Here is a 27,771-nt window from a genome sequence, read left to right as displayed (position 1 = left end):
CCTCTCCTCTCTTATCCTCCCCTCCTCTCCCCTCTTATCCTCCCCTCCTCTCCCCTCTTATCCTCCCCTCCTCTCCCCTCTTATCCTCCCCTCCTCTCCCCTCTTATCCTCCCCTCCTCTCCCCTCTTATCCTCCCCTCCTCTCCCCTCTTATCCTCCCCTCTCCCCTCTTATCCTCCCCTCCTCTCCCCTCTTATCCTCCCCTCCTCTCCCCTCTTATCCTCCCCTCCTCTCCCCTCTTATCCTCCCCTCCTCTCCCCTCTTATCCTCCCCTCTCCCCTCTTATCCTCCCCTCTCCCCTCTTATCCTCCCCTCTCCCCTCTTATCCTCCCCTCTCCCCTCTTATCCTCCCCTCTCCCCTCTTATCCTCCCCTCTCCCCTCTTATCCTCCCCTCTCCCCTCTTATCCTCCCCTCTCCCCTCTTATCCTCCCCTCTCCCCTCTTATCCTCCCCTCTCCCCTCTTATCCTCCCCTCTCCCCTCTTATCCTCTCAGGTGTTGGGAACACACTGTTCTGTGTATTTTACAAGCCCTGTCACATGTATAATATTGAGTGTGATATACCCTATTGCATTTTCAGCCTGCAGTTAAAGGGACAGCGAACACACAGTGGGAATTGATTGGCCGAGTCAGTCAACCTAACACACACACTGTACTGTATACCTTTCCACTGACAACACAGCTGACACCTCACACAATGCTGTCACCCTCCAGCCAATGAAGAAAAGAGTAGACACCGGTGGGTCAGAAGAGTGAGGTCACACGGTGATTATAGCCACAGCGATGATCTGAATGCGTGGTTGTTAGGCTCAGTCAGTGTCGTCCATCTTTGATCTCTGACTGTCTGTGTGGTGTGAAGATCAGCACTGGCCTGTCACTATCCCTCCACTAGGTCACCATGCTGTCTAACCACAGATACAAGGCTACTTCAACAACTAACCCTTAACCCTCACCCATACCTTGTCCCCAACCTTACTCATGTGTTAATGTTGGGATGGAACAAAAGCCTGCACATCCTGTGGGTCTGCAGGACCAGGTGGGGCACTTTACTGTTATCACCACAGGCACTTTGGCAGCAGCAGCTTGCTCTACAGCTGAGACCCCAGCTCCAGACTGACAGTACAGCTGAGACCCCAGCTCCAGACTGACAGTACAGCTGAGACCCCAGCTCCAGACTGACAGTACAGCTGAGACCCCAGCTCCAGACTGACAGTACAGCTGAGACCCCAGCTCCAGACTGACAGTACAGCTGAGACCCCAGCTCCAGACTGACAGTACAGCTGAGACCCCAGCTCCAGACTGACAGTACAGCTGAGACCCCAGCTCCAGACTGACAGTTCAGCTGAGACCCCAGCTCCAGGCTGACAGTTCAGCTGAGACCCCAGCTCCAGGCTGACAGTAGAGCTGAGACCCCAGCTCCAGACTGACAGTAGAGCTGAGACCCCAGCTCCAGACTGACAGTTCAGCTGAGACCCCAGCTCCAGACTGACAGTACAGCTGAGACCCCAGCTCCAGACTGACAGTTCAGCTGAGAACCGAGCTCCAGACTAACAGTAGAGCTGAGACCCCAGCTCCAGACTAACAGTACAGCTGAGACCCCAGCTCCAGACTGACAGTACAGCTGAGACCCCAGCTCCAGACTGACAGTACAGCTGAGACCCCAGCTCCAGACTGACAGTTCAGCTGAGACCCCAGCTCCAGACTGACAGTTCAGCTGAGACCCCAGCTCCAGACTGACAGTTCAGCTGAGACCCCAGCTCCAGACTGACAGTTCAGCTGAGACCCCAGCTCCAGACTAACAGTACAGCTGAGACCCCAGCTCCAGACTAACAGTAGAGCTGAGACCCCAGCTCCAGACTGACAGTTCAGCTGTTCCCAACTGATCCATTAAACTCACTGGTCACCCAGAGAGTGGGTGACCCTCTTCACAATAAGGCCTAGGCTATATATATATATATATATATATATAAACAGTTATGACAGCTGGTGACATCTGTCATTCTTCACACACTCACGATGATACAAACTGTAGTTTGGGTCAGCTAACTGGCTAGGCATATAGTTAGCCACCTAGGTTGTGTTATAAGCATGCAACATCAAATGACTTGATGTTGATAACATACATTACAACTTTTGAGTGACGGGTTACAACAGCCTAGCTAGCCTAGGCCCCGGAAGCCCTAAGACTGAGAGACAATAGCAGCCCTAAGCCTGAGAGACGATAGCAGCCCTAAGCCTGAGAGACGATAGCAGCCCTAAGCCTGAGAGACGATAGCAGCCCTAAGCCTGAGAGACGATAGCAGCCCTAAGCCTGAGAGACGATAGCAGCCCTAAGCCTGAGAGACGATAGCAGCCCTAAGCCTGAGAGACGATAGCAGCCCTAAGCCTGAGAGACGATAGCAGCCCTAAGCCTGAGAGACGATAGCAGCCCTAAGCCTGAGAGACGATAGCAGCCCTAAGCCTGAGAGACGATAGCAGCCCTAAGCCTGAGAGACGATAGCAGCCCTAAGCCTGAGAGACGATAGCAGCCCTAAGCCTGAGAGACGATAGCAGCCCTAAGCCTGAGAGACGATAGCAGCCCTAAGCCTGAGAGACGATAGCAGCCCTAAGCCTGAGAGACGATAGCAGCCCTAGCCTAATGCTCTCCCCCGTGTGGCCCTACTATCCTAAATGACAACAGAACTGAAATGACAACAGAATGGACCAATAACTAATTATGGAAAAGTTCCTGGAGAGTTATAGGTACAGACTTCTGTTCCAGGCCAGCACTAACACAGCTGATTCAACTAATCAACCAGGTGTGAATAGTGCAGAATAGTGCAGAACAAAAACCTATTCCCTGTAGCTATCCAGAGACAGAGTTGATGACCCCTAGATTGTGATGTGTCACATTTGTTCCCTGCCATGACAACTGGGTTGAGATATTCCACTCATCGATACACACATCAATACAGCCAGGGGCACATCTGTCTCTGTGTCAGTGTGTGAGTGTCAGTGTGAGTGTGAGTGTGAGTGTGTGTGAGTGTCAGTGTGAGTGTGTGTGTGTGTGAGTGTGTGAGTGTGTGTGTGTGTGTGAGTGTATTAATTATGGGGAGTGACGGATGCATTATAAATACTTTTCCATACATCAACCATGTATGTAAATATGGTGATGTATGACACATGCTTCCCCCGTCCCTCCAGATATACACACCTTTCTTGAACTCTTCTAGCATGGAGTCCAGCCGTGTGTCGTGGAACACAAAGTGGACCGGGTGGTTGTAGAACTTGGTGATGGTCTTCAGGGTGGTGCAGTCGTCAGGGTCCACGAACGCCAGGTCCTTCACATACAGGATATCCACGATGTTGGAGCGCTCGTCATCGAACACGGGGATACGTGTGTAGCCGCTCTCCATGATCTCTGACATGGTGTTGAAGTCGAGGACCGCGTCGTTCTGGATCATGAAGCAGTGGGCCAGAGGAGTCATCACGCTCTCCACCGTCTTATTCCGGAGTTCCAGAGCTCCTTGGATCATGTTGAGCTCCTCTTTGACCAGGTCGTTGTACGGTTCCGTCACCCTGAGCATCTCCACCAGCTTCTCGCGGTTATACACAGTGCCGATCTCCTGGCCTAGGAGTACGTCTAGGAGCTTGCTGACGGGGAAGGAGAGGGGGAAGGTGAGCAACATGAAGAACTTGGTCACCTGGATGGTGTTGGCGCCCACCGCCAGCCCGTGGCGAGAACACAGCGCCTGGGGGACTATCTCACCGAAAATCACAATACCCACTGTGGAGGCGACCACAGCGCCCAGCCCAGAGCCTATCAGGTCATCCAGGAGGATGGTGAGTGTGGTATTGACCAAGACGTTGCCAAGCAACAGAGAACAGAGAAGGTAGTTCCCCTTGCTGCGGATGGGCTCAATTTTGCGGGCGTATTTCTTCTCCTTCTCTGAGCCACAGCTCTGGACTATACGGAGCTCCATGGGGTCCAGAGCCATGAGCCCCAGGTTCAGACCGCTGAACATGCCAGACAGCACCAACAGACAGCAGATGAGGATGATCTGGAACCACAGGGGGAGGAGAGTTTTTTCCCCCTCCACCACCCGCAGTCTCCCGTCGCTATCCCCGAGCAGAGCCCACCTACCATCAGCCAAACTCCTGATGCACAGCCCGTACTCCTTGTGCGGCTCGCTCTTACGAAGCGGCTTAATGTTTATTTTGAGTACCCCCGTGGTCCCCCGGCTACTGATGTTCATGTAGTTTGCGATGCTGAAGTCTTTTGTGAAATCAACACAAGTGCTGTTAGGTGTGTCGTCAATAATGTTATTGTTTCCCCCATCCTCGCTCCCATCCCCTCGTTCTGTGAAGCGGATCTGAGCCCAGGTGCCCGAGTTGAGCTGCACACCGTAGAACCGGAGCTGCACTGTGCTCTCCTCCGTTAATTGGATGACCCCATCGTCAGTGGTCGAGGCCGGTTTGTCGCTCCTCTCCAGCCGCATACCGAGCACCTGGCTCCCGCTGCTGCGGACACTTGAAGTGGCTGTTATGGTGCGTCCCCCCACCGCACTCCAAAGGAAAACGATTAGAGTCAGAATGTAGCCTTGCTGCCCGCTCCATTCTGTCGCCATGTTTGTTTGACTGTGCTGGCGACCTGGGTGCTGACGTCACTACTCATCCCCCTCCAGCCCCGCTCCTATTACCATAATAACCCTAAAGCACCGCCTATCGGGCACGGCAGGTAAAGCCATACACGTGTGTAACATCCTGTTGGGGTTCAGCACAGGAGGTTGGTGGCACCTTCATTTGGGAGGACGGGCTCGTGGTAATGGCTGGAGTGGAATTGGTGGGATAGTATCAAAAACATTAAACACATGGTTTCCATGTGTTTGATGTTATTCCATTGACTCCGTTCCAGCCATTATTATGAACCATCCTCCCTAACCCTTGACTTCCACATTTTGTTGTGTTACAGCCTGAATTGAAAATGGATTAAATAGATTTTTCTCTCACACCCATCTACACACAAAGTGAAAACATGTTTTTATAATTTTTTATCAAATCTATTGAAAATGACATACAGAAATATCACATTTACATAAGTATCCACACCCCTGAGTCACACCTTTGGCAGCGATTACAGCTGTGAGTTTTTCTGGGTAAGTCTTTTGCACTTATGGATTGTGCAATATCTGCACATTATTCTTTTTTAATTCTTCAAGCTCTGAAGTTGGTTGTTGATCATTGCTAGACAGCCAAGTCAAGCTGTAACTAGGCCACTCAGGAACATTCAATGTCGTCTTGGTATGCAACTCCAGTGTATATTTGGCTTTGTGTTTTAGGTTATTGTCTTGCTGAAAGGAGAATTTGTCTTCTAGTGTCTGTTGGAAAACAGACTGAACCAGATTTTCCTCTAGGACTTACTTTGCCTGTGCTTAGTTCTACTCCGTTGCTTTTTATCCCCCAAAAATCCCTAGTCCTTGCCAATGACAAGCATACCCATAACCTGATGCAATCACCACCATGCTTGAAAATATGAAGACTGGTACTCAGTGATGTGTGTGTTGGATTTGCCCCAAACATAAAGCTTTGTATTCAGGACATAAAGTTAATTTCTTTGTCATTATTTAAAAATTTTACTTTATTGCCAAAAGGATGCATGTTTTGGAATATTTTTATTCTGTACAGGCTTCTTTCTTTTCACTCTGTCATTTAAGTTAATATTGTGGAGTAAATACAATATTGTTGATCCACCCTCCGTTTTCTCCTATCACAGCCATTAAAGTCTATAACTGTTTTAAAGTCACCATTGGCCTCATGGTGAAATCCCTCTCCGGCAACTGAGTTAGGAAGTACCCTTGTATCTTTCTATTTACCGGGTGTATTGATACACCAGCCAATGAATAACTTGCTCAAAATAATGTTCAATATCAATTTTTTTTACCCATTTACCAATCAGCGCCCTTCTTTGTGAGGCATTGGAAAAACTTCCCTGAGACATTGCAGCTATTCATTTTTTATTAATTTGAAGAAAAAAATATATTAAAAAAACATAATTCCACTTTGACATTATGGGGTATTATGTGAAGGCCAGTGTCACTAAATCTCAATTTAAAAGACCCTTTACCAAAAGACAGTCTAAAAGGTGTTGTTTATTAGATTGGATTCAGGGTTGAAGACCACTCAACCAAACCAAAGATGTGCATGATGTGGTAACGTCTGTGCTCAGTGGCAAAGCAGATGGATAGTCGATGGTCATTCGTGTCACTGAGACAGTTGCAGTCAGTGTTACTGATGCAACTCACCGCCGGCGGTCACTGGTAGATGTGACTATGAGCTGATAGTCTCTCAATCTCTTAAGGGATGGATGGGTCAAAAACAAAGGGTGGACAACAAATCATAAAACGTGTTAAAGTCTATGCTCCACGTGCATTTTTAAACAGACTAAAATATGAATAATAAAACAATTTAGGATAAATGGCTAGCGTAATGATTGAAATAATCTAATCTCTAATAAAAAAAATAAACCTATGCTTAAGGCTATTCAATTTGTGCGTACCAGTTTTAAATATGTCACCGTGTAGTAGCCTAGTGAGGTAGATGTGACTTAATTCTCTGCTGATCTATAATTTCTTTTAAATCCTATGACTTTTCCGTGACCTAGACCTACGTAACAATAACACGATACTGTGTTTTATCCAATGATAGTAGTTTTTATGCGATCTTATATTGCCATCTAGTGGACAAAAACAGAATATCCCTGATTGGGCAGCGCTTTTAAAATAGCGCAGTCAAATAACATTTATTCTTCAAAAAAATAATCATGGTACAAGAACATTTAAAATGTCATGATACTACAAAATTTGAAGTCAAGAAACATCTTAAACATTTTCAGTATTCAACTTGCATTTTGAAAATAAATATTTTAAGATCATGAGATAGTCTTTCTAGAATGACTGATCTATTAAAACCACCCATTGACAATGAGTGCATCTTAACATTGTGTAAGAATCCTCTCTTTGGGTTGCTATAATAGTAAAAACCAATAAAGATATGTATCTATCGGCTGTCAATTAATACAATTGTTAATGAAACTGTTCATAAGAAGCATCGTTAGTGAAAACACAAAACCATATTCATTGCTCCACTTCATAATCATTCCTTCATTCCTTCCACATGCACCGTTTGTCTTTTTACATTGAACTAATGTAGCCGATATAACAAAGTGTCTTTTCTGTGCTGAAAACTGTCTTCCATTCACACAATACTATAAAACAAAGACGTATAGTTCTAACTCAAACCCAACGTGACTCGTGTACAAAATGCTTGTACAGATCCTTTTTTCTAGAAAAGCATTGGAAAATGTCCTGTCATAATAGCTAATGCTCATAACTGAGAACAGAGGTGTTTAAACTGCACTGTATACTCTACATTGCTATCTTCACTACCCCAGATCTCATATTCGTGTTTGTGTGTGGGCATGTGTGTGGCCCCTCTCTCCTGGGGCTCTGTGTCTGTCTGTCAGTACGTGTGTGTGTGTTACTCCAACCGTCCATCCCCTCTGATACTCCTAGGGCTCTGTGTCTGTCTGTTAGTGTGTGTGTGTGTGTGTTGTGTGTGTGTTACTCCAGCCGTCCATCCCCTCTGATACTCCTAGGGCTCTGTGTCTGTCTGTCAGTACGTGTGTGTGTGTGTGTGTGTGTGTGTGTGTTACTCCAGCCGTCCATCCCCTCTGATACTCCTAGGGCTCTGTGTCTGTCTGTCAGTGTGTGTTGTGTGTTGTGTGTGTGTGTTACTCCAGCCGTCCATCCCCTCTGATACTCCTAGGGCTCTGTGTCTGTCTGTCAGTACGTGTGTGTGTGTGTGTGTGTGTTGTGTGTGTGTTACTCCAGCCGTCCATCCCCTCTGATACTCCTAGGGCTCTGTGTCTGTCTGTCAGTGTGTGTTGTGTGTTGTGTGTGTGTGTTACTCCAGCCGTCCATCCCCTCTGATACTCCTAGGGCTCTGTGTCTGTCTGTCAGTACGTGTGTGTGTGTGTGTGTGTGTTGTGTGTGTGTTACTCCAGCCGTCCATCCCCTCTGATACTCCTAGGGCTCTGTGTCTGTCCGTCTGGCAGTAGAACATTGACAGTGTAGCTGATCTTCTTCGACTGCAGCACGCTGTAGGTGTTGTCAAAACGCAGCACATCTACACACAGGACACAATACAGAATTACTACCGTGTATATGTCTAGCTGTATGTGTGTATATGTCTAGCTGTATGTGTGTATATGTCTGGCTGTATGTGTGTATATGTCTGGCTGTATGTGTGTATATGTCTGGCTGTATGTGTGTATATGTCTGGCTGTATGTGTGCATATGTCTAGCTGTATGTGTGTATATGTCTAGCTGTATGTGTGTATATGTCTAGCTGTATGTGTGTATATGTCTGGCTGTATGTGTGTATATGTCTGGCTGTATGTGTGTATATGTCTGGCTGTATGTGTGTATATGTCTGGCTGTATGTGTGTATATGTCTAGCTGTATGTGTGTATATGTCTAGCTGTATGTGTGTATATGTCTGGCTGTATGTGTGTATATGTCTAGCTGTATGTGTGCATATGTCTAGCTGTATGTGTGTATATGTCTAGCTGTATGTGTGTATATGTCTAGCTGTATGTGTGTATATGTCTGGCTGTATGTGTGTATATGTCTGGCTGTATGTGTGTATATGTCTGGCTGTATGTGTGTATATGTCTGGCTGTATGTGTGTATATGTCTAGCTGTATGTGTGTATATGTCTAGCTGTATGTGTGTATATGTCTGGCTGTATGTGTGTATATGTCTGGCTGTATGTGTGTATATGCCTGGCTGTATGTGTGTATATGTCTAGCTGTATGTGTGTATATGTCTAGCTGTATGTGTGTATATGTCTGGCTGTATGTGTGTATATGTCTAGCTGTATGTGTGCATATGTCTAGCTGTATGTGTGTATATGTCTAGCTGTATGTGTGTATATGTCTAGCTGTATGTGTGCATATGTCTGGCTGTATGTGTGTATATGTCTGGCTGTATGTGTGTATATGTCTGGCTGTATGTGTGTATATGTCTGGCTGTATGTGTGTATATGTCTAGCTGTATGTGTGTATATGTCTGGCTGTATGTGTGTATATGTCTGGCTGTATGTGTGTATATGTCTGGCTGTATGTGTGTATATGTCTGGCTGTATGTGTGTATATGTCTGGCTGTATGTGTGTATATGTCTAGCTGTATGTGTGCATATGTCTAGCTGTATGTGTGCATATGTCTGGCTGTATGTGTGTATATGTCTGGCTGTATGTGTGTATATGTCTGGCTGTATGTGTGTATATGTCTGGCTGTATGTGTGTATATGTCTAGCTGTATGTGTGTATATGTCTGGCTGTATGTGTGTATATGTCTGGCTGTATGTGTGTATATGTCTGGCTGTATGTGTGTATATGTCTGGCTGTATGTGTGTATATGTCTGGCTGTATGTGTGTATATGTCTAGCTGTATGTGTGCATATGTCTAGCTGTATGTGTGTATATGTCTAGCTGTATGTGTGTATATGTCTAGCTGTATGTGTGTATATGTCTGGCTGTATGTGTGTATATGTCTGGCTGTATGTGTGTATATGTCTGGCTGTATGTGTGTATATGTCTAGCTGTATGTCTGTATATGTCTGGCTGTATGTGTGTATATGTCTAGCTGTATGTGTGTATATGTCTAGCTGTATGTGTGTATATGTCTAGCTGTATGTGTGTATATGTCTGGCTGTATGTGTGTATATGTCTGGCTGTATGTGTGTATATGTCTGGCTGTATGTGTGTATATGTCTAGCTGTATGTGTGTATATGTCTAGCTGTATGTGTGTATATGTCTGGCTGTATGTGTGCATATGTCTAGCTGTATGTGTGTATATGTCTGGCTGTATGTGTGTATATGTCTGGCTGTATGTGTGTATATGTCTAGCTGTATGTGTGTATATGTCTGGCTGTATGTGTGTATATGTCTGGCTGTATGTGTGTATATGTCTGGCTGTATGTGTGTATATGTCTGGCTGTATGTGTGCATATGTCTAGCTGTATGTGTGTATATGTCTGGCTGTATGTGTGTATATGTCTGGCTGTATGTGTGTATATGTCTGGCTGTATGTGTGTATATGTCTGGCTGTATGTGTGTATATGTCTAGCTGTATGTGTGCATATGTCTAGCTGTATGTGTGTATATGTCTAGCTGTATGTGTGCATATGTCTAGCTGTATGTGTGTATATGTCTGGCTGTATGTGTGTATATGTCTGGCTGTATGTGTGTATATGTCTGGCTGTATGTGTGTATATGTCTAGCTGTATGTCTGTATATGTCTGGCTGTATGTGTGTATATGTCTAGCTGTATGTGTGTATATGTCTAGCTGTATGTGTGTATATGTCTAGCTGTATGTGTGTATATGTCTGGCTGTATGTGTGTATATGTCTGGCTGTATGTGTGTATATGTCTAGCTGTATGTGTGTATATGTCTAGCTGTATGTGTGTATATGTCTGGCTGTATGTGTGCATATGTCTGGCTGTATGTGTGTATATGTCTGGCTGTATGTGTGTATATGTCTGGCTGTATGTGTGTATATGTCTAGCTGTATGTGTGTATATGCCTGGCTGTATGTGTGTATATGTCTGGCTGTATGTGTGTATATGTCTGGCTGTATGTGTGTATATGTCTGGCTGTATGTTTGTATATGTCTGGCTGTATGTGTGCATATGTCTAGCTGTATGTGTGTATATGTCTGGCTGTATGTGTGTATATGTCTGGCTGTATGTGTGTATATGTCTAGCTGTATGTGTGTATATGTCTGGCTGTATGTGTGTATATGTCTGGCTGTATGTGTGTATATGTCTGGCTGTATGTGTGTATATGTCTAGCTGTATGTGTGTATATGTCTGGCTGTATGTGTGTATATGTCTGGCTGTATGTGTGTATATGTCTGGCTGTATGTGTGTATATGTCTGGCTGTATGTGTGTATATGTCTGGCTGTATGTGTGTATATGTCTGGCTGTATGTGTGTATATGTCTAGCTGTATGTGTGCATATGTCTAGCTGTATGTGTGCATATGTCTGGCTGTATGTGTGTATATGTCTGGCTGTATGTGTGTATATGTCTAGCTGTATGTGTGTATATGTCTGGCTGTATGTGTGTATATGTCTGGCTGTATGTGTGTATATGTCTAGCTGTATGTGTGTATATGTCTGGCTGTATGTGTGTATATGTCTGGCTGTATGTGTGTATATGTCTGGCTGTATGTGTGTATATGTCTGGCTGTATGTGTGTATATGTCTGGCTGTATGTGTGTATATGTCTGGCTGTATGTGTGTATATGTCTGGCTGTATGTGTGTATATGTCTAGCTGTATGTGTGTATATGTCTGGCTGTATGTGTGTATATGTCTGGCTGTATGTGTGTATATGTCTGGCTGTATGTGTGTATATGTCTGGCTGTATGTGTGTATATGTCTAGCTGTATGTGTGTATATGTCTGGCTGTATGTGTGTATATGTCTGGCTGTATGTGTGTATATGTCTGGCTGTATGTGTGTATATGTCTGGCTGTATGTGTGTATATGTCTGGCTGTATGTGTGTATATGTCTAGCTGTATGTGTGCATATGTCTAGCTGTATGTGTGTATATGTCTAGCTGTATGTGTGTATATGTCTAGCTGTATGTGTGTATATGTCTGGCTGTATGTGTGTATATGTCTGGCTGTATGTGTGTATATGTCTGGCTGTATGTGTGTATATGTCTGGCTGTATGTGTGTATATGTCTAGCTGTATGTGTGTATATGTCTGGCTGTATGTGTGTATATGTCTAGCTGTATGTGTGTATATGTCTGGCTGTATGTGTGTATATGTCTAGCTGTATGTGTGTATATGTCTAGCTGTATGTGTGTATATGTCTGGCTGTATGTGTGTATATGTCTGGCTGTATGTGTGTATATGTCTGGCTGTATGTGTGTATATGTCTGGCTGTATGTGTGTATATGTCTAGCTGTATGTGTGTATATGTCTAGCTGTATGTGTGTATATGTCTGGCTGTATGTGTGTATATGTCTAGCTGTATGTGTGTATATGTCTGGCTGTATGTGTGTATATGTCTGGCTGTATGTGTGTATATGTCTAGCTGTATGTGTGTATATGTCTGGCTGTATGTGTGTATATGTCTGGCTGTATGTGTGTATATGTCTGGCTGTATGTGTGTATATGTCTGGCTGTATGTGTGTATATGTCTAGCTGTATGTGTGTATATGTCTGGCTGTATGTGTGTATATGTCTGGCTGTATGTGTGTATATGTCTAGCTGTATGTGTGTATATGTCTGGCTGTATGTGTGTATATGTCTAGCTGTATGTGTGTATATGTCTAGCTGTATGTGTGTATATGTCTAGCTGTATGTGTGTATATGTCTAGCTGTATGTGTGTATATGTCTGGCTGTATGTGTGTATATGTCTGGCTGTATGTGTGTATATGTCTGGCTGTATGTGTGTATATGTCTGGCTGTATGTGTGTATATGTCTGGCTGTATGTGTGTATATGTCTGGCTGTATGTGTGTATATGTCTGGCTGTATGTGTGTATATGTCTGGCTGTATGTGTGTATATGTCTGGCTGTATGTGTGTATATGTCTGGCTGTATGTGTGTATATGTCTGGCTGTATGTGTGTATATGTCTGGCTGTATGTGTGTATATGTCTAGCTGTATGTGTGTATATGTCTGGCTGTATGTGTGTATATGTCTGGCTGTATGTGTGTATATGTCTGGCTGTATGTGTGTATATGTCTGGCTGTATGTGTGTATATGTCTAGCTGTATGTGTGTATATGTCTGGCTGTATGTGTGTATATGTCTGGCTGTATGTGTGTATATGTCTAGCTGTATGTGTGTATATGTCTGGCTGTATGTGTGTATATGTCTGGCTGTATGTGTGTATATGTCTGGCTGTATGTGTGTATATGTCTGGCTGTATGTGTGTATATGTCTGGCTGTATGTGTGTATATGTCTGGCTGTATGTGTGTATATGTCTGGCTGTATGTGTGTATATGTCTGGCTGTATGTGTGTATATGTCTGGCTGTATGTGTGTATATGTCTGGCTGTATGTGTGTATATGTCTGGCTGTATGTGTGTATATGTCTGGCTGTATGTGTGTATATGTCTGGCTGTATGTGTGTATATGTCTAGCTGTATGTGTGTATATGTCTGGCTGTATGTGTGTATATGTCTGGCTGTATGTGTGTATATGTCTGGCTGTATGTGTGTATATGTCTGGCTGTATGTGTGTATATGTCTGGCTGTATGTGTGTATATGTCTGGCTGTATGTGTGTATATGTCTGGCTGTATGTGTGTATATGTCTGGCTGTATGTGTGTATATGTCTGGCTGTATGTGTGTATATGTCTGGCTGTATGTGTGTATATGTCTGGCTGTATGTGTGTATATGTCTGGCTGTATGTGTGTATATGTCTGGCTGTATGTGTGTATATGTCTGGCTGTATGTGTGTATATGTCTGGCTGTATGTGTGTATATGTCTGGCTGTATGTGTGTATATGTCTGGCTGTATGTGTGTATATGTCTGGCTGTATGTGTGTATATGTCTAGCTGTATGTGTGTATATGTCTGGCTGTATGTGTGTATATGTCTGGCTGTATGTGTGTATATGTCTGGCTGTATGTGTGTATATGTCTGGCTGTATGTGTGTATATGTCTGGCTGTATGTGTGTATATGTCTGGCTGTATGTGTGTATATGTCTGGCTGTATGTGTGTATATGTCTGGCTGTATGTGTGTATATGTCTGGCTGTATGTGTGTATATGTCTGGCTGTATGTGTGTATATGTCTGGCTGTATGTGTGTATATGTCTGGCTGTATGTGTGTATATGTCTGGCTGTATGTGTGTATATGTCTGGCTGTATGTGTGTATATGTCTGGCTGTATGTGTGTATATGTCTGGCTGTATGTGTGTATATGTCTGGCTGTATGTGTGTATATGTCTGGCTGTATGTGTGTATATGTCTGGCTGTATGTGTGTATATGTCTGGCTGTATGTGTGTATATGTCTGGCTGTATGTGTGTATATGTCTGGCTGTATGTGTGTATATGTCTGGCTGTATGTGTGTATATGTCTAGCTGTATGTGTGTATATGTCTGGCTGTATGTGTGTATATGTCTGGCTGTATGTGTGTATATGTCTGGCTGTATGTGTGTATATGTCTGGCTGTATGTGTGTATATGTCTGGCTGTATGTGTGTATATGTCTAGCTGTATGTGTGTATATGTCTAGCTGTATGTGTGTATATGTCTGGCTGTATGTGTGTATATGTCTGGCTGTATGTGTGTATATGTCTGGCTGTATGTGTGTATATGTCTGGCTGTATGTGTGTATATGTCTGGCTGTATGTGTGTATATGTCTGGCTGTATGTGTGTATATGTCTGGCTGTATGTGTGTATATGTCTGGCTGTATGTGTGTATATGTCTGGCTGTATGTGTGTATATGTCTGGCTGTATGTGTGTATATGTCTAGCTGTATGTGTGTATATGTCTGGCTGTATGTGTGTATATGTCTGGCTGTATGTGTGTATATGTCTGGCTGTATGTGTGTATATGTCTGGCTGTATGTGTGTATATGTCTGGCTGTATGTGTGTATATGTCTGGCTGTATGTGTGTATATGTCTGGCTGTATGTGTGTATATGTCTGGCTGTATGTGTGTATATGTCTGGCTGTATGTGTGTATATGTCTGGCTGTATGTGTGTATATGTCTGGCTGTATGTGTGTATATGTCTGGCTGTATGTGTGTATATGTCTAGCTGTATGTGTGTATATGTCTAGCTGTATGTGTGTATATGTCTAGCTGTATGTGTGTATATGTCTGGCTGTATGTGTGTATATGTCTGGCTGTATGTGTGTATATGTCTGGCTGTATGTGTGTATATGTCTAGCTGTATGTGTGTATATGTCTGGCTGTATGTGTGTATATGTCTAGCTGTATGTGTGTATATGTCTAGCTGTATGTGTGTATATGTCTAGCTGTATGTGTGTATATGTCTGGCTGTATGTGTGTATATGTCTGGCTGTATGTGTGTATATGTCTGGCTGTATGTGTGTATATGTCTGGCTGTATGTGTGTATATGTCTAGCTGTATGTGTGTATATGTCTGGCTGTATGTGTGTATATGTCTGGCTGTATGTGTGTATATGTCTGGCTGTATGTGTGTATATGTCTGGCTGTATGTGTGTATATGTCTGGCTGTATGTGTGTATATGTCTGGCTGTATGTGTGTATATGTCTGGCTGTATGTGTGTATATGTCTGGCTGTATGTGTGTATATGTCTGGCTGTATGTGTGTATATGTCTGGCTGTATGTGTGTATATGTCTGGCTGTATGTGTGTATATGTCTGGCTGTATGTGTGTATATGTCTGGCTGTATGTGTGTATATGTCTGGCTGTATGTGTGTATATGTCTGGCTGTATGTGTGTATATGTCTAGCTGTATGTGTGTATATGTCTAGCTGTATGTGTGTATATGTCTGGCTGTATGTGTGTATATGTCTGGCTGTATGTGTGTATATGTCTGGCTGTATGTGTGTATATGTCTGGCTGTATGTGTGTATATGTCTGGCTGTATGTGTGTATATGTCTAGCTGTATGTGTGTATATGTCTGGCTGTATGTGTGTATATGTCTGGCTGTATGTGTGTATATGTCTGGCTGTATGTGTGTATATGTCTAGCTGTATGTGTGTATATGTCTGGCTGTATGTGTGTATATGTCTGGCTGTATGTGTGTATATGTCTAGCTGTATGTGTGTATATGTCTGGCTGTATGTGTGTATATGTCTGGCTGTATGTGTGTATATGTCTGGCTGTATGTGTGTATATGTCTGGCTGTATGTGTGTATATGTCTGGCTGTATGTGTGTATATGTCTGGCTGTATGTGTGTATATGTCTGGCTGTATGTGTGTATATGTCTGGCTGTATGTGTGTATATGTCTGGCTGTATGTGTGTATATGTCTGGCTGTATGTGTGTATATGTCTGGCTGTATGTGTGTATATGTCTGGCTGTATGTGTGTATATGTCTGGCTGTATGTGTGTATATGTCTGGCTGTATGTGTGTATATGTCTGGCTGTATGTGTGTATATGTCTGGCTGTATGTGTGTATATGTCTGGCTGTATGTGTGTATATGTCTGGCTGTATGTGTGTATATGTCTGGCTGTATGTGTGTATATGTCTAGCTGTATGTGTGTATATGTCTAGCTGTATGTGTGTATATGTCTGGCTGTATGTGTGTATATGTCTGGCTGTATGTGTGTATATGTCTGGCTGTATGTGTGTATATGTCTGGCTGTATGTGTGTATATGTCTGGCTGTATGTGTGTATATGTCTAGCTGTATGTGTGCATATGTCTAGCTGTATGTGTGTATATGTCTGGCTGTATGTGTGTATATGTCTGGCTGTATGTGTGTATATGTCTGGCTGTATGTGTGTATATGTCTGGCTGTATGTGTGTATATGTCTGGCTGTATGTGTGTATATGTCTAGCTGTATGTGTGTATATGTCTGGCTGTATGTGTGTATATGTCTGGCTGTATGTGTGTATATGTCTGGCTGTATGTGTGTATATGTCTGGCTGTATGTGTGTATATGTCTGGCTGTATGTGTGTATATGTCTAGCTGTATGTGTGTATATGTCTAGCTGTATGTGTGTATATGTCTGGCTGTATGTGTGTATATGTCTGGCTGTATGTGTGTATATGTCTGGCTGTATGTGTGTATATGTCTGGCTGTATGTGTGTATATGTCTAGCTGTATGTGTGTATATGTCTGGCTGTATGTGTGTATATGTCTGGCTGTATGTGTGTATATGTCTGGCTGTATGTGTGTATATGTCTGGCTGTATGTGTGTATATGTCTGGCTGTATGTGTGTATATGTCTAGCTGTATGTGTGTATATGTCTAGCTGTATGTGTGTATATGTCTAGCTGTATGTGTGTATATGTCTGGCTGTATGTGTGTATATGTCTGGCTGTATGTGTGTATATGTCTGGCTGTATGTGTGTATATGTCTGGCTGTATGTGTGTATATGTCTAGCTGTATGTGTGTATATGTCTGGCTGTATGTGTGTATATGTCTGGCTGTATGTGTGTATATGTCTGGCTGTATGTGTGTATATGTCTGGCTGTATGTGTGTATATGTCTGGCTGTATGTGTGTATATGTCTAGCTGTATGTGTGTATATGTCTAGCTGTATGTGTGTATATGTCTAGCTGTATGTGTGTATATGTCTAGCTGTATGTGTGTATATGTCTGGCTGTATGTGTGTATATGTCTGGCTGTATGTGTGTATATGTCTGGCTGTATGTGTGTATATGTCTGGCTGTATGTGTGTATATGTCTGGCTGTATGTGTGTATATGTCTAGCTGTATGTGTGTATATGTCTAGCTGTATGTGTGTATATGTCTGGCTGTATGTGTGTATATGTCTGGCTGTATGTGTGTATATGTCTGGCTGTATGTGTGTATATGTCTGGCTGTATGTGTGTATATGTCTAGCTGTATGTGTGTATATGTCTAGCTGTATGTGTGTATATGTCTGGCTGTATGTGTGTATATGTCTAGCTGTATGTGTGTATATGTCTGGCTGTATGTGTGTATATGTCTGGCTGTATGTGTGTATATGTCTAGCTGTATGTGTGTATATGTCTGGCTGTATGTGTGTATATGTCTGGCTGTATGTGTGTATATGTCTGGCTGTATGTGTGTATATGTCTGGCTGTATGTGTGTATATGTCTGGCTGTATGTGTGTATATGTCTGGCTGTATGTGTGTATATGTCTGGCTGTATGTGTGTATATGTCTGGCTGTATGTGTGTGTATGTCTGGCTGTATGTGTGTATATGTCTGGCTGTATGTGTGTATATGTCTAGCTGTATGTGTGTATATGTCTAGCTGTATGTGTGTGTATGTCTGGCTGTATGTGTGTATATGTCTAGCTGTATGTGTGTGTATGTCTGGCTGTATGTGTGTATCTGTCTAGCTGTATGTGTGTATATGTCTGGCTGTATGTGTGTATATGTCTAGCTGTATGTGTGTGTATGTCTGGCTGTATGTGTGTATCTGTCTAGCTGTATGTGTGTATATGTCTAGCTGTATGTGTGTATATGTCTGGCTGTATGTGTGTATATGTCTAGCTGTATGTGTGTATATGTCTAGCTGTATGTGTGTATATGTCTGGCTGTATGTGTGTATATGTCTGGCTGTATGTGTGTATATGTCTGGCTGTATGTGTGTATATGTCTGGCTGTATGTGTGTATATGTCTGGCTGTATGTGTGTATATGTCTGGCTGTATGTGTGTATATGTCTGGCTGTATGTGTGTATATGTCTGGCTGTATGTGTGTATATGTCTGGCTGTATGTGTGTATATGTCTGGCTGTATGTGTGTATATGTCTAGCTGTATGTGTGTATATGTCTGGCTGTATGTGTGTATATGTCTGGCTGTATGTGTGTATATGTCTGGCTGTATGTGTGTATATGTCTGGCTGTATGTGTGTATATGTCTAGCTGTATGTGTGTATATGTCTGGCTGTATGTGTGTATATGTCTGGCTGTATGTGTGTATATGTCTAGCTGTATGTGTGTATATGTCTAGCTGTATGTGTGTATATGTCTGGCTGTATGTGTGTATATGTCTGGCTGTATGTGTGTATATGTCTGGCTGTATGTGTGTGTATGTCTGGCTGTATGTGTGTATATGTCTGGCTGTATGTGTGTATATGTCTAGCTGTATGTGTGCATATGTCTAGCTGTATGTGTGTATATGTCTGGCTGTATGTGTGTATATGTCTGGCTGTATGTGTGTATATGTCTAGCTGTATGTGTGTATATGTCTGGCTGTATGTGTGTATATGTCTGGCTGTATGTGTGTATATGTCTAGCTGTATGTGTGTATATGTCTGGCTGTATGTGTGTATATGTCTGGCTGTATGTGTGTATATGTCTGGCTGTATGTGTGTATATGTCTGGCTGTATGTGTGTATATGTCTAGCTGTATGTGTGTATATGTCTAGCTGTATGTGTGTATATGTCTGGCTGTATGTGTGTATATGTCTGGCTGTATGTGTGTATATGTCTGGCTGTATGTGTGTATATGTCTGGCTGTATGTGTGTATATGTCTAGCTGTATGTGTGTATATGTCTGGCTGTATGTGTGTATATGTCTGGCTGTATGTGTGTATATGTCTGGCTGTATGTGTGTATATGTCTGGCTGTATGTGTGTATATGTCTGGCTGTATGTGTGTATATGTCTAGCTGTATGTGTGTATATGTCTAGCTGTATGTGTGTATATGTCTAGCTGTATGTGTGTATATGTCTAGCTGTATGTGTGTATATGTCTGGCTGTATGTGTGTATATGTCTGGCTGTATGTGTGTATATGTCTGGCTGTATGTGTGTATATGTCTAGCTGTATGTGTGTATATGTCTGGCTGTATGTGTGTATATGTCTAGCTGTATGTGTGTATATGTCTAGCTGTATGTGTGTATATGTCTGGCTGTATGTGTGTATATGTCTGGCTGTATGTGTGTATATGTCTGGCTGTATGTGTGTATATGTCTGGCTGTATGTGTGTATATGTCTAGCTGTATGTGTGTATATGTCTAGCTGTATGTGTGTATATGTCTGGCTGTATGTGTGTATATGTCTGGCTGTATGTGTGTATATGTCTGGCTGTATGTGTGTATATGTCTGGCTGTATGTGTGTATATGTCTAGCTGTATGTGTGTATATGTCTGGCTGTATGTGTGTATATGTCTGGCTGTATGTGTGTATATGTCTGGCTGTATGTGTGTATATGTCTGGCTGTATGTGTGTATATGTCTGGCTGTATGTGTGTATATGTCTGGCTGTATGTGTGTATATGTCTGGCTGTATGTGTGTATATGTCTGGCTGTATGTGTGTATATGTCTGGCTGTATGCGTGTATATGTCTAGCTGTATGTGTGCATATGTCTAGCTGTATGTGTGTATATGTCTAGCTGTATGTGTGTATATGTCTAGCTGTATGTGTGTATATGTCTAGCTGTATGTGTGTGTATGTCTGGCTGTATGTGTGTATATGTCTAGCTGTATGTGTGTGTATGTCTGGCTGTATGTGTGTATCTGTCTAGCTGTATGTGTGTATATGTCTGGCTGTATGTGTGTATATGTCTAGCTGTATGTGTGTGTATGTCTGGCTGTATGTGTGTATCTGTCTAGCTGTATGTGTGTATATGTCTAGCTGTATGTGTGTATATGTCTGGCTGTATGTGTGTATATGTCTAGCTGTATGTGTGTATATGTCTAGCTGTATGTGTGTATATGTCTGGCTGTATGTGTGTATATGTCTGGCTGTATGTGTGTATATGTCTGGCTGTATGTGTGTATATGTCTGGCTGTATGTGTGTATATGTCTGGCTGTATGTGTGTATATGTCTGGCTGTATGTGTGTATATGTCTGGCTGTATGTGTGTATATGTCTGGCTGTATGTGTGTATATGTCTGGCTGTATGTGTGTATCTGTCTGGCTGTATGTGTGTATATGTCTAGCTGTATGTGTGTATATGTCTGGCTGTATGTGTGTATATGTCTGGCTGTATGTGTGTATATGTCTGGCTGTATGTGTGTATATGTCTGGCTGTATGTGTGTATATGTCTAGCTGTATGTGTGTATATGTCTGGCTGTATGTGTGTATATGTCTGGCTGTATGTGTGTATATGTCTAGCTGTATGTGTGTATATGTCTAGCTGTATGTGTGTATATGTCTGGCTGTATGTGTGTATATGTCTGGCTGTATGTGTATATATGTCTGGCTGTATGTGTGTGTATGTCTGGCTGTATGTGTGTATATGTCTGGCTGTATGTGTGTATATGTCTAGCTGTATGTGTGCATATGTCTAGCTGTATGTGTGTATATGTCTGGCTGTATGTGTGTATATGTCTGGCTGTATGTGTGTATATGTCTAGCTGTATGTGTGTATATGTCTGGCTGTATGTGTGTATATGTCTGGCTGTATGTGTGTATATGTCTAGCTGTATGTGTGTATATGTCTGGCTGTATGTGTGTATATGTCTGGCTGTATGTGTGTATATGTCTGGCTGTATGTGTGTATATGTCTGGCTGTATGTGTGTATATGTCTGGCTGTATGTGTGTATATGTCTAGCTGTATGTGTGTATATGTCTAGCTGTATGTGTGTATATGTCTGGCTGTATGTGTGTATATGTCTGGCTGTATGTGTGTATATGTCTGGCTGTATGTGTGTATATGTCTGGCTGTATGTGTGTATATGTCTAGCTGTATGTGTGTATATGTCTGGCTGTATGTGTGTATATGTCTGGCTGTATGTGTGTATATGTCTGGCTGTATGTGTGTATATGTCTGGCTGTATGTGTGTATATGTCTGGCTGTATGTGTGTATATGTCTAGCTGTATGTGTGTATATGTCTAGCTGTATGTGTGTATATGTCTAGCTGTATGTGTGTATATGTCTAGCTGTATGTGTGTATATGTCTGGCTGTATGTGTGTATATGTCTGGCTGTATGTGTGTATATGTCTGGCTGTATGTGTGTATATGTCTAGCTGTATGTGTGTATATGTCTGGCTGTATGTGTGTATATGTCTGGCTGTATGTGTGTATATGTCTGGCTGTATGTGTGTATATGTCTAGCTGTATGTGTGTATATGTCTGGCTGTATGTGTGTATATGTCTAGCTGTATGTGTGTATATGTCTAGCTGTATGTGTGTATATGTCTAGCTGTATGTGTGTATATGTCTAGCTGTATGTGTGTATATGTCTGGCTGTATGTGTGTATATGTCTGGCTGTATGTGTGTATATGTCTGGCTGTATGTGTGTATATGTCTAGCTGTATGTGTGTATATGTCTGGCTGTATGTGTGTATATGTCTAGCTGTATGTGTGTATATGTCTAGCTGTATGTGTGTATATGTCTAGCTGTATGTGTGTATATGTCTGGCTGTATGTGTGTATATGTCTGGCTGTATGTGTGTATATGTCTGGCTGTATGTGTGTATATGTCTAGCTGTATGTGTGTATATGTCTAGCTGTATGTGTGTATATGTCTGGCTGTATGTGTGTATATGTCTAGCTGTATGTGTGTATATGTCTGGCTGTATGTGTGTATATGTCTGGCTGTATGTGTGTATATGTCTAGCTGTATGTGTGTATATGTCTGGCTGTATGTGTGTATATGTCTGGCTGTATGTGTGTATATGTCTGGCTGTATGTGTGTATATGTCTGGCTGTATGTGTGTATATGTCTAGCTGTATGTGTGTATATGTCTGGCTGTATGTGTGTATATGTCTGGCTGTATGTGTGTATATGTCTAGCTGTATGTGTGTATATGTCTGGCTGTATGTGTGTATATGTCTGGCTGTATGTGTGTATATGTCTGGCTGTATGTGTGTATATGTCTGGCTGTATGTGTGTATATGTCTGGCTGTATGTGTGTATATGTCTGGCTGTATGTGTGTATATGTCTAGCTGTATGTGTGTATATGTCTAGCTGTATGTGTGTATATGTCTGGCTGTATGTGTGTATATGTCTGGCTGTATGTGTGTATATGTCTGGCTGTATGTGTGTATATGTCTGGCTGTATGTGTGTATATGTCTGGCTGTATGTGTGTATATGTCTGGCTGTATGTGTGTATATGTCTGGCTGTATGTGTGTATATGTCTGGCTGTATGTGTGTATATGTCTAGCTGTATGTGTGTATATGTCTGGCTGTATGTGTGTATATGTCTGGCTGTATGTGTGTATATGTCTAGCTGTATGTGTGTATATGTCTGGCTGTATGTGTGTATATGTCTGGCTGTATGTGTGTATATGTCTGGCTGTATGTGTGTATATGTCTGGCTGTATGTGTGTATATGTCTGGCTGTATGTGTGTATATGTCTAGCTGTATGTGTGTATATGTCTAGCTGTATGTGTGTATATGTCTGGCTGTATGTGTGTATATGTCTGGCTGTATGTGTGTATATGTCTAGCTGTATGTGTGTATATGTCTGGCTGTATGTGTGTATATGTCTGGCTGTATGTGTGTATATGTCTGGCTGTATGTGTGTATATGTCTGGCTGTATGTGTGTATATGTCTGGCTGTATGTGTGTATATGTCTGGCTGTATGTGTGTATATGTCTGGCTGTATGTGTGTATCTGTCTGGCTGTATGTGTGTATCTGTCTGGCTGTATGTGTGTATATTTCTGGCTGTATGTGTATATCTGTATCTGTTAGTGTGAGTGTCTATTTGTATGTGCATGTGTATACAGTGCATTCAGGAAAGTATTCAGACCCCTACACTTTTCCCACATTTTATTGCCTTACAGCCGTATCCTAAAATGTATTAAATCGTTTTTCCCCCTCATCAATCTACACCCCATAATGACAATGCAAAAACATTTTTTTATATAACTGAAATATCACATTTACATTAGTATTCAGACCCTTACTCAGTACTTTTTTGAAGCACCTTTGGCAATGATTACAGCCTTGAGTCTTCTTGGGTATGATGCGACAAGCTTGGCACACCTGTATTTGGGGAATTTCTCCCATTCTTCTCTGCAGATCCTCTCAAGCTCTGTCAGGTTGGGTGGGGAGAGTGGCTGAACAGCTATTTTCAGGTCTCTCTAGAGATGTTCAATCAGGTTCAAGTCCGAGCTCTGGGCTGGGCCACTCAAGGACATTCAGAGACTTGTCCCGAAGCGACTCCTGCGTTGTCTTGGCTGTATGCTTAGGGTCATTGTCCTGTTGGAAGGTGAACCTTCACCCCAGTCTGAGGTCCTGAGAGCTCTGGAGCAGGTTTTCATCAAGGATCTCTCTGTACTTTGCTCCGTTAATCTTTCTCTCGATTAACGGAGTGGCAGTCCCTGCCACTGAAAAACATCCCCACAGCATGATTCCGCCCCACCATGCTTCACCATAGGGATGGTATTGGCCAGGTGATGAGGGGTGCCTGGTTTTCTCCAGATGTGGCGCTTGGAATTCAATCTTGGTTTCATCAGACCAGAGAATCTTGTTTCTCATAGTCCGAATGTTCTTTCGGTGCCTTTTGGCAAACTCCAAGCGGGCTGTCATGTGCCTTTTACTGAGGATTGGCTTCCGTCTGGCCACTCTACTATAAAGGCCTGATTGGTGGAGTGCGGCAGAGATGAATTCCTTCTGGAAGGTTCTCCCATCTCCACAGAGGAACGTTGGAGCTCTGTCAGAGTGAAAATCGGGTTCTTGGTCACCTCCCTGACCAAGGCCATTCATCCCCGATTGCTCAGTTTGGCCGTGCGGACAGCTCTAGAAATTGTGGTCTTGGTGGCTCTAAACTTCTTCCATTTAAGAATGATGGAGGCCACTGTGTTCTTGGGGACCTCCATACGGATTTTAAAAAATGGTACCCTTCCCCAGATCTGTGCCTCGACACAATCCTGTCTCGGAGCTCAACGGACAATTCCTTCGACCTCACGGCTCTGTTTTTGCTCTGACATGCACTCTCAACTGTGGGACCTTATATAGACAGGTGTGTGCCTTTACAAATTATGCCCAATCAATTGATTTTACCACAGGTGGACTCTCAAGGATGATCACAGGTGGACTCAAGGATGATCAATGGAAACAGGATGCACCAGAGCTCAATTTCAAGTCTAATAGCAAAGGGTCTGAATACTTATTTAAATTAGGTATTAGGTTCTGTTTTTTATCTTTATAAATTAGCAAAAATGTCTAAAAACTTGTTTTTGCTTTGTCATTATGTGGTATTGTGTGCAGATTGATGAGGATTTGTATTTATTTAATCAATTTTAGTATAAGGCTGTAACGTAACAAAATGTAGAGAAAAAAAAGGGTCTGGACATCTTTGTGTGTATGTGTTCATCTATGTGTGTGTGTATCTGTGTGTGTCTCTACCAATGTGTGTGTGTGTACCACAGGAGGTTGGTGGCACCTTAATTGGGGAGGATGGAGTCGTGGTAATGGCTTGAGCGGAATGAATAGGATAGTATCAAATACATCAAACACATAGTATGATGCCATTCCATTCGCTCTGTTCCAGCCATTATTATGAGCCGTCCTTCGCTCAGCAGCCACAGCAGTGTGTACTCACAAGTTCCAGGCTCGGGGCAGGTGAGTGAGCGGTCCTCTGGGACCATGTGTGAGTTGTAGCGTTCACTAGGCACCACCTGCAGCATATCCCCCACCTTCTGAGCCCCACCCCCCTCCTGGGTCCGCATGAACACCCCAAAGCCTATGTCTGCCCCATCACTGGCAAACTGCCACCTAGAGAGGAGAGGGTGGAGGAGGAGATGGAGGGAGAAGGGGGAGGAGAGTGAGAGGGGAATGGAGGGAGGTGGGGAGATAGAGGGAAGGATGAGAGGGAGAGGGGAATGGAGGGAGGTGGGGAGATAGAGAAAGGAGGAGAGGGAGAGGGGAATGGAGGGAGGTGGGAGATAGAGGGAAGGAGGAGAGGGGAGAGGGGAATGGAGGGAGGGTGGGGAGATAGAGGAAGGAGGAGAGGGGAGAGGGGAATGGAGGGAGGTGGGAGATAGAGGGAAGGAGGAGAGGGAGAGGGGAATGGAGGGAGGTGGGGAGATAGAGGGAAGGAGGAGAGGGAGAGGGGAATGGAGGGAGGTGGGGAGATAGAGGGAAGGGAGGAGAGGGAGAGGGGAATGGAGGGAGGTGGGGAGATAGAGGGAAGGAGGAGAGGGAGAGGGGAATGGAGGGAGGTGGGGAGATAGAGGGAAGGAGGAGAGGGAGAGGGGAATGGAGGGAGGTGCGGAGATAGAGGGAAGGAGGAGAGGGAGAGGGGATTGGAGGGAGGTGGGAGATAGAGGGAAGGAGGAGAGGGAGAGGGGAATGGAGGGAGGCGGGGAGATAGAGGGAAGGAGGAGAGGGAGAGGGGAATGGAGGGAGGTGGGGAGATAGAGGGAAGGAGGAGAGGGAGATGGACAAGAAGAGAAGAGGGGAGATAGAGGGTGGAGGAGGAGATGGAGGGAGGTGGGGAGATAGAGGGAAGGAGGAAGGACGACAAGAGAGGAGGGAGGTGTTACTCCACGTGACATCTTTACCAGGGCTGCATCTCAATAGTGTAAAGTGGCTTCCTCTCCTTCATCTGCACTGATCTGAAATCACCACTGGGTAGGAAAAATCAATATGGAAGACACCCATGTTAGTTTGGGGTCAGGGTTTAACTCTAGTGTGTTCGGTCAGACTTAAAGCTGGAATCCTTAATGGTGAAACTGCCACGTCCGTTTGGGATATTACAACAACAAAGAAGTTTCTGCAAACAACCAACACTGTTCTTTTCCCTCAGGCATCATTGCATGAGAGATAGAACACAATAAGTACTGCAGATTTTTTGTTTGTTTCAGCAACAAAAACAACAAAGGCACTGGGGGCGATCAGTAACACTGTTTCACCTTATGCGGATTTCAGCTTTAAGGTCAAAGATTACACAGGTTTGGGAAGTAAGGTAAGGGTTAGAGGTCAGTTGTCAGGGTTAAAGGTTGGTTACCTGAGGATGCTGCTGGGGGTGGTGATGTCATACTCCAGTGTGAAGGCGGAGCCTCGGCTGATGGTCACACTGTTGTCGTACTGGACCTTGACCATATTGTCCTGAACATAGTACGACCTGGGCACCGTACCGCCGTAGTTTATCTACCACCACAACACACACATCAATTCATGCATCTCTCTCTCTCTCTCTCTCTCTCTCTCTCTCTCTCTCTCTCTCTCTCTCCTCTCTCTCTCTCTTCTCTCTCTCTCTCTCTCTCTCTCCTCTCTCTCTCTCTCTCTCTCCTCTCTCTCTCTCTCTCTCTCTCTCTCTCTCTCTCTCTCTCTCTCTCTCTCTCTCTCTCTCTCTCTCTCTCTCTCTCTCTCCTCTCTCTCTCTCCCCTCTCTCTCTCTCTCTCTCTCTCTCTCTCTCTCTCTCTCTCTGCGTAGGCCTTCATTGTAAATAAGAATTTGTTCTTAACTGACTTGCCTAGTTAAATAAAGGTTAAATAAAATAAAACATTAGCAAAGCAAGTGAAATAGATACTAAACAAAAGTGAAACAAACAATAAAAAATGAACAGTAAACATTACAAAGGAATAGAGACATGTCAGATGTCATATTATGTCTATATACAGTGTTATAACGATGTGTAAAGGGAGAATAAATAAACATTAATATGGGTTGTATTTACAATGGTGTTTGTTCTTCACTGGCTGCCCTTTTCTTGTGGCAACAGGTCACAAATCTTGCTGCTGTGATGCACACTGAAGTATTTCACCCAGTAGATATGGGAGTTTATCAACATTGGATTTGTTTTTCGAATTCTTTGTGGGTCTGTGTAATCCGAGGGAAATGTGTGCCTCTACTATGGACATATATTTGGCAGGAGGTTAGGACATGCAGCTCAGTTTCCATCTCATCTTGTGGGCAGTGTGCACATAGCCTGTCTTCTCTTGAGAGCCAGGCCTATGGCGGCTTCTCTCAATAGCAAGGCTATAGCAAGAGCCTGTGGTCACTAAAGATCCCATGGCACTTATCGTAAGAGTAGGGGTGTTAACCCCGGTGTCCTGGCTAAATTCCCAATCTGACCATCAAGGTCACCTAATCATCTCCAGCTTCCAATTGGCTCATTCATCCCCCTCCTCTCCCCTCTAACTATTCTCCAGGTTGTTGCTGTAAATGAGAATGTGTTCTCAGTCAAC

At 43.4% G+C, this 27,771-nt stretch overlaps 2 protein-coding genes across 4 annotated transcripts in view; both read right to left on the bottom strand.

The window, feature by feature from the left end:
• The window catches only part of LOC129818179 (metal transporter CNNM4), a 54,218-nt gene extending 49,568 nt beyond the window's left edge, over nt 1-4,650 (bottom strand). For both annotated transcript variants that reach the window (XM_055873855.1, XM_055873856.1), the window contains exon 1: nt 3,192-4,650. In XM_055873855.1, the coding sequence (XP_055729830.1) occupies nt 3,192-4,605 (1,414 nt within the window). In that variant the 5' untranslated portion in view covers nt 4,606-4,650. The remainder of the gene's footprint in view (nt 1-3,191) is intronic.
• A 2,085-nt stretch (nt 4,651-6,735) lies between these two features.
• The window catches only part of sec14l7 (SEC14-like lipid binding 7), a 43,462-nt gene continuing 22,426 nt past the window's right edge, over nt 6,736-27,771 (bottom strand). For both annotated transcript variants that reach the window (XM_055873858.1, XM_055873859.1), the window contains 3 exons: nt 26,589-26,731; nt 25,182-25,354; nt 6,736-8,161 (listed from right to left, as the gene is read on the bottom strand). In XM_055873858.1, coding sequence (XP_055729833.1) covers nt 8,031-8,161; nt 25,182-25,354; nt 26,589-26,731 — 447 coding nt within the window. In that variant the 3' untranslated portion in view covers nt 6,736-8,030. The remainder of the gene's footprint in view (nt 8,162-25,181; nt 25,355-26,588; nt 26,732-27,771) is intronic.

This window comes from Salvelinus fontinalis, chromosome 21 (assembly GCF_029448725.1).
Source record: "Salvelinus fontinalis isolate EN_2023a chromosome 21, ASM2944872v1, whole genome shotgun sequence".
Classification (NCBI taxonomy): Eukaryota; Metazoa; Chordata; class Actinopteri; order Salmoniformes; family Salmonidae; genus Salvelinus; species Salvelinus fontinalis.
This window is presented reverse-complemented; position numbering and strand designations above follow the sequence as displayed.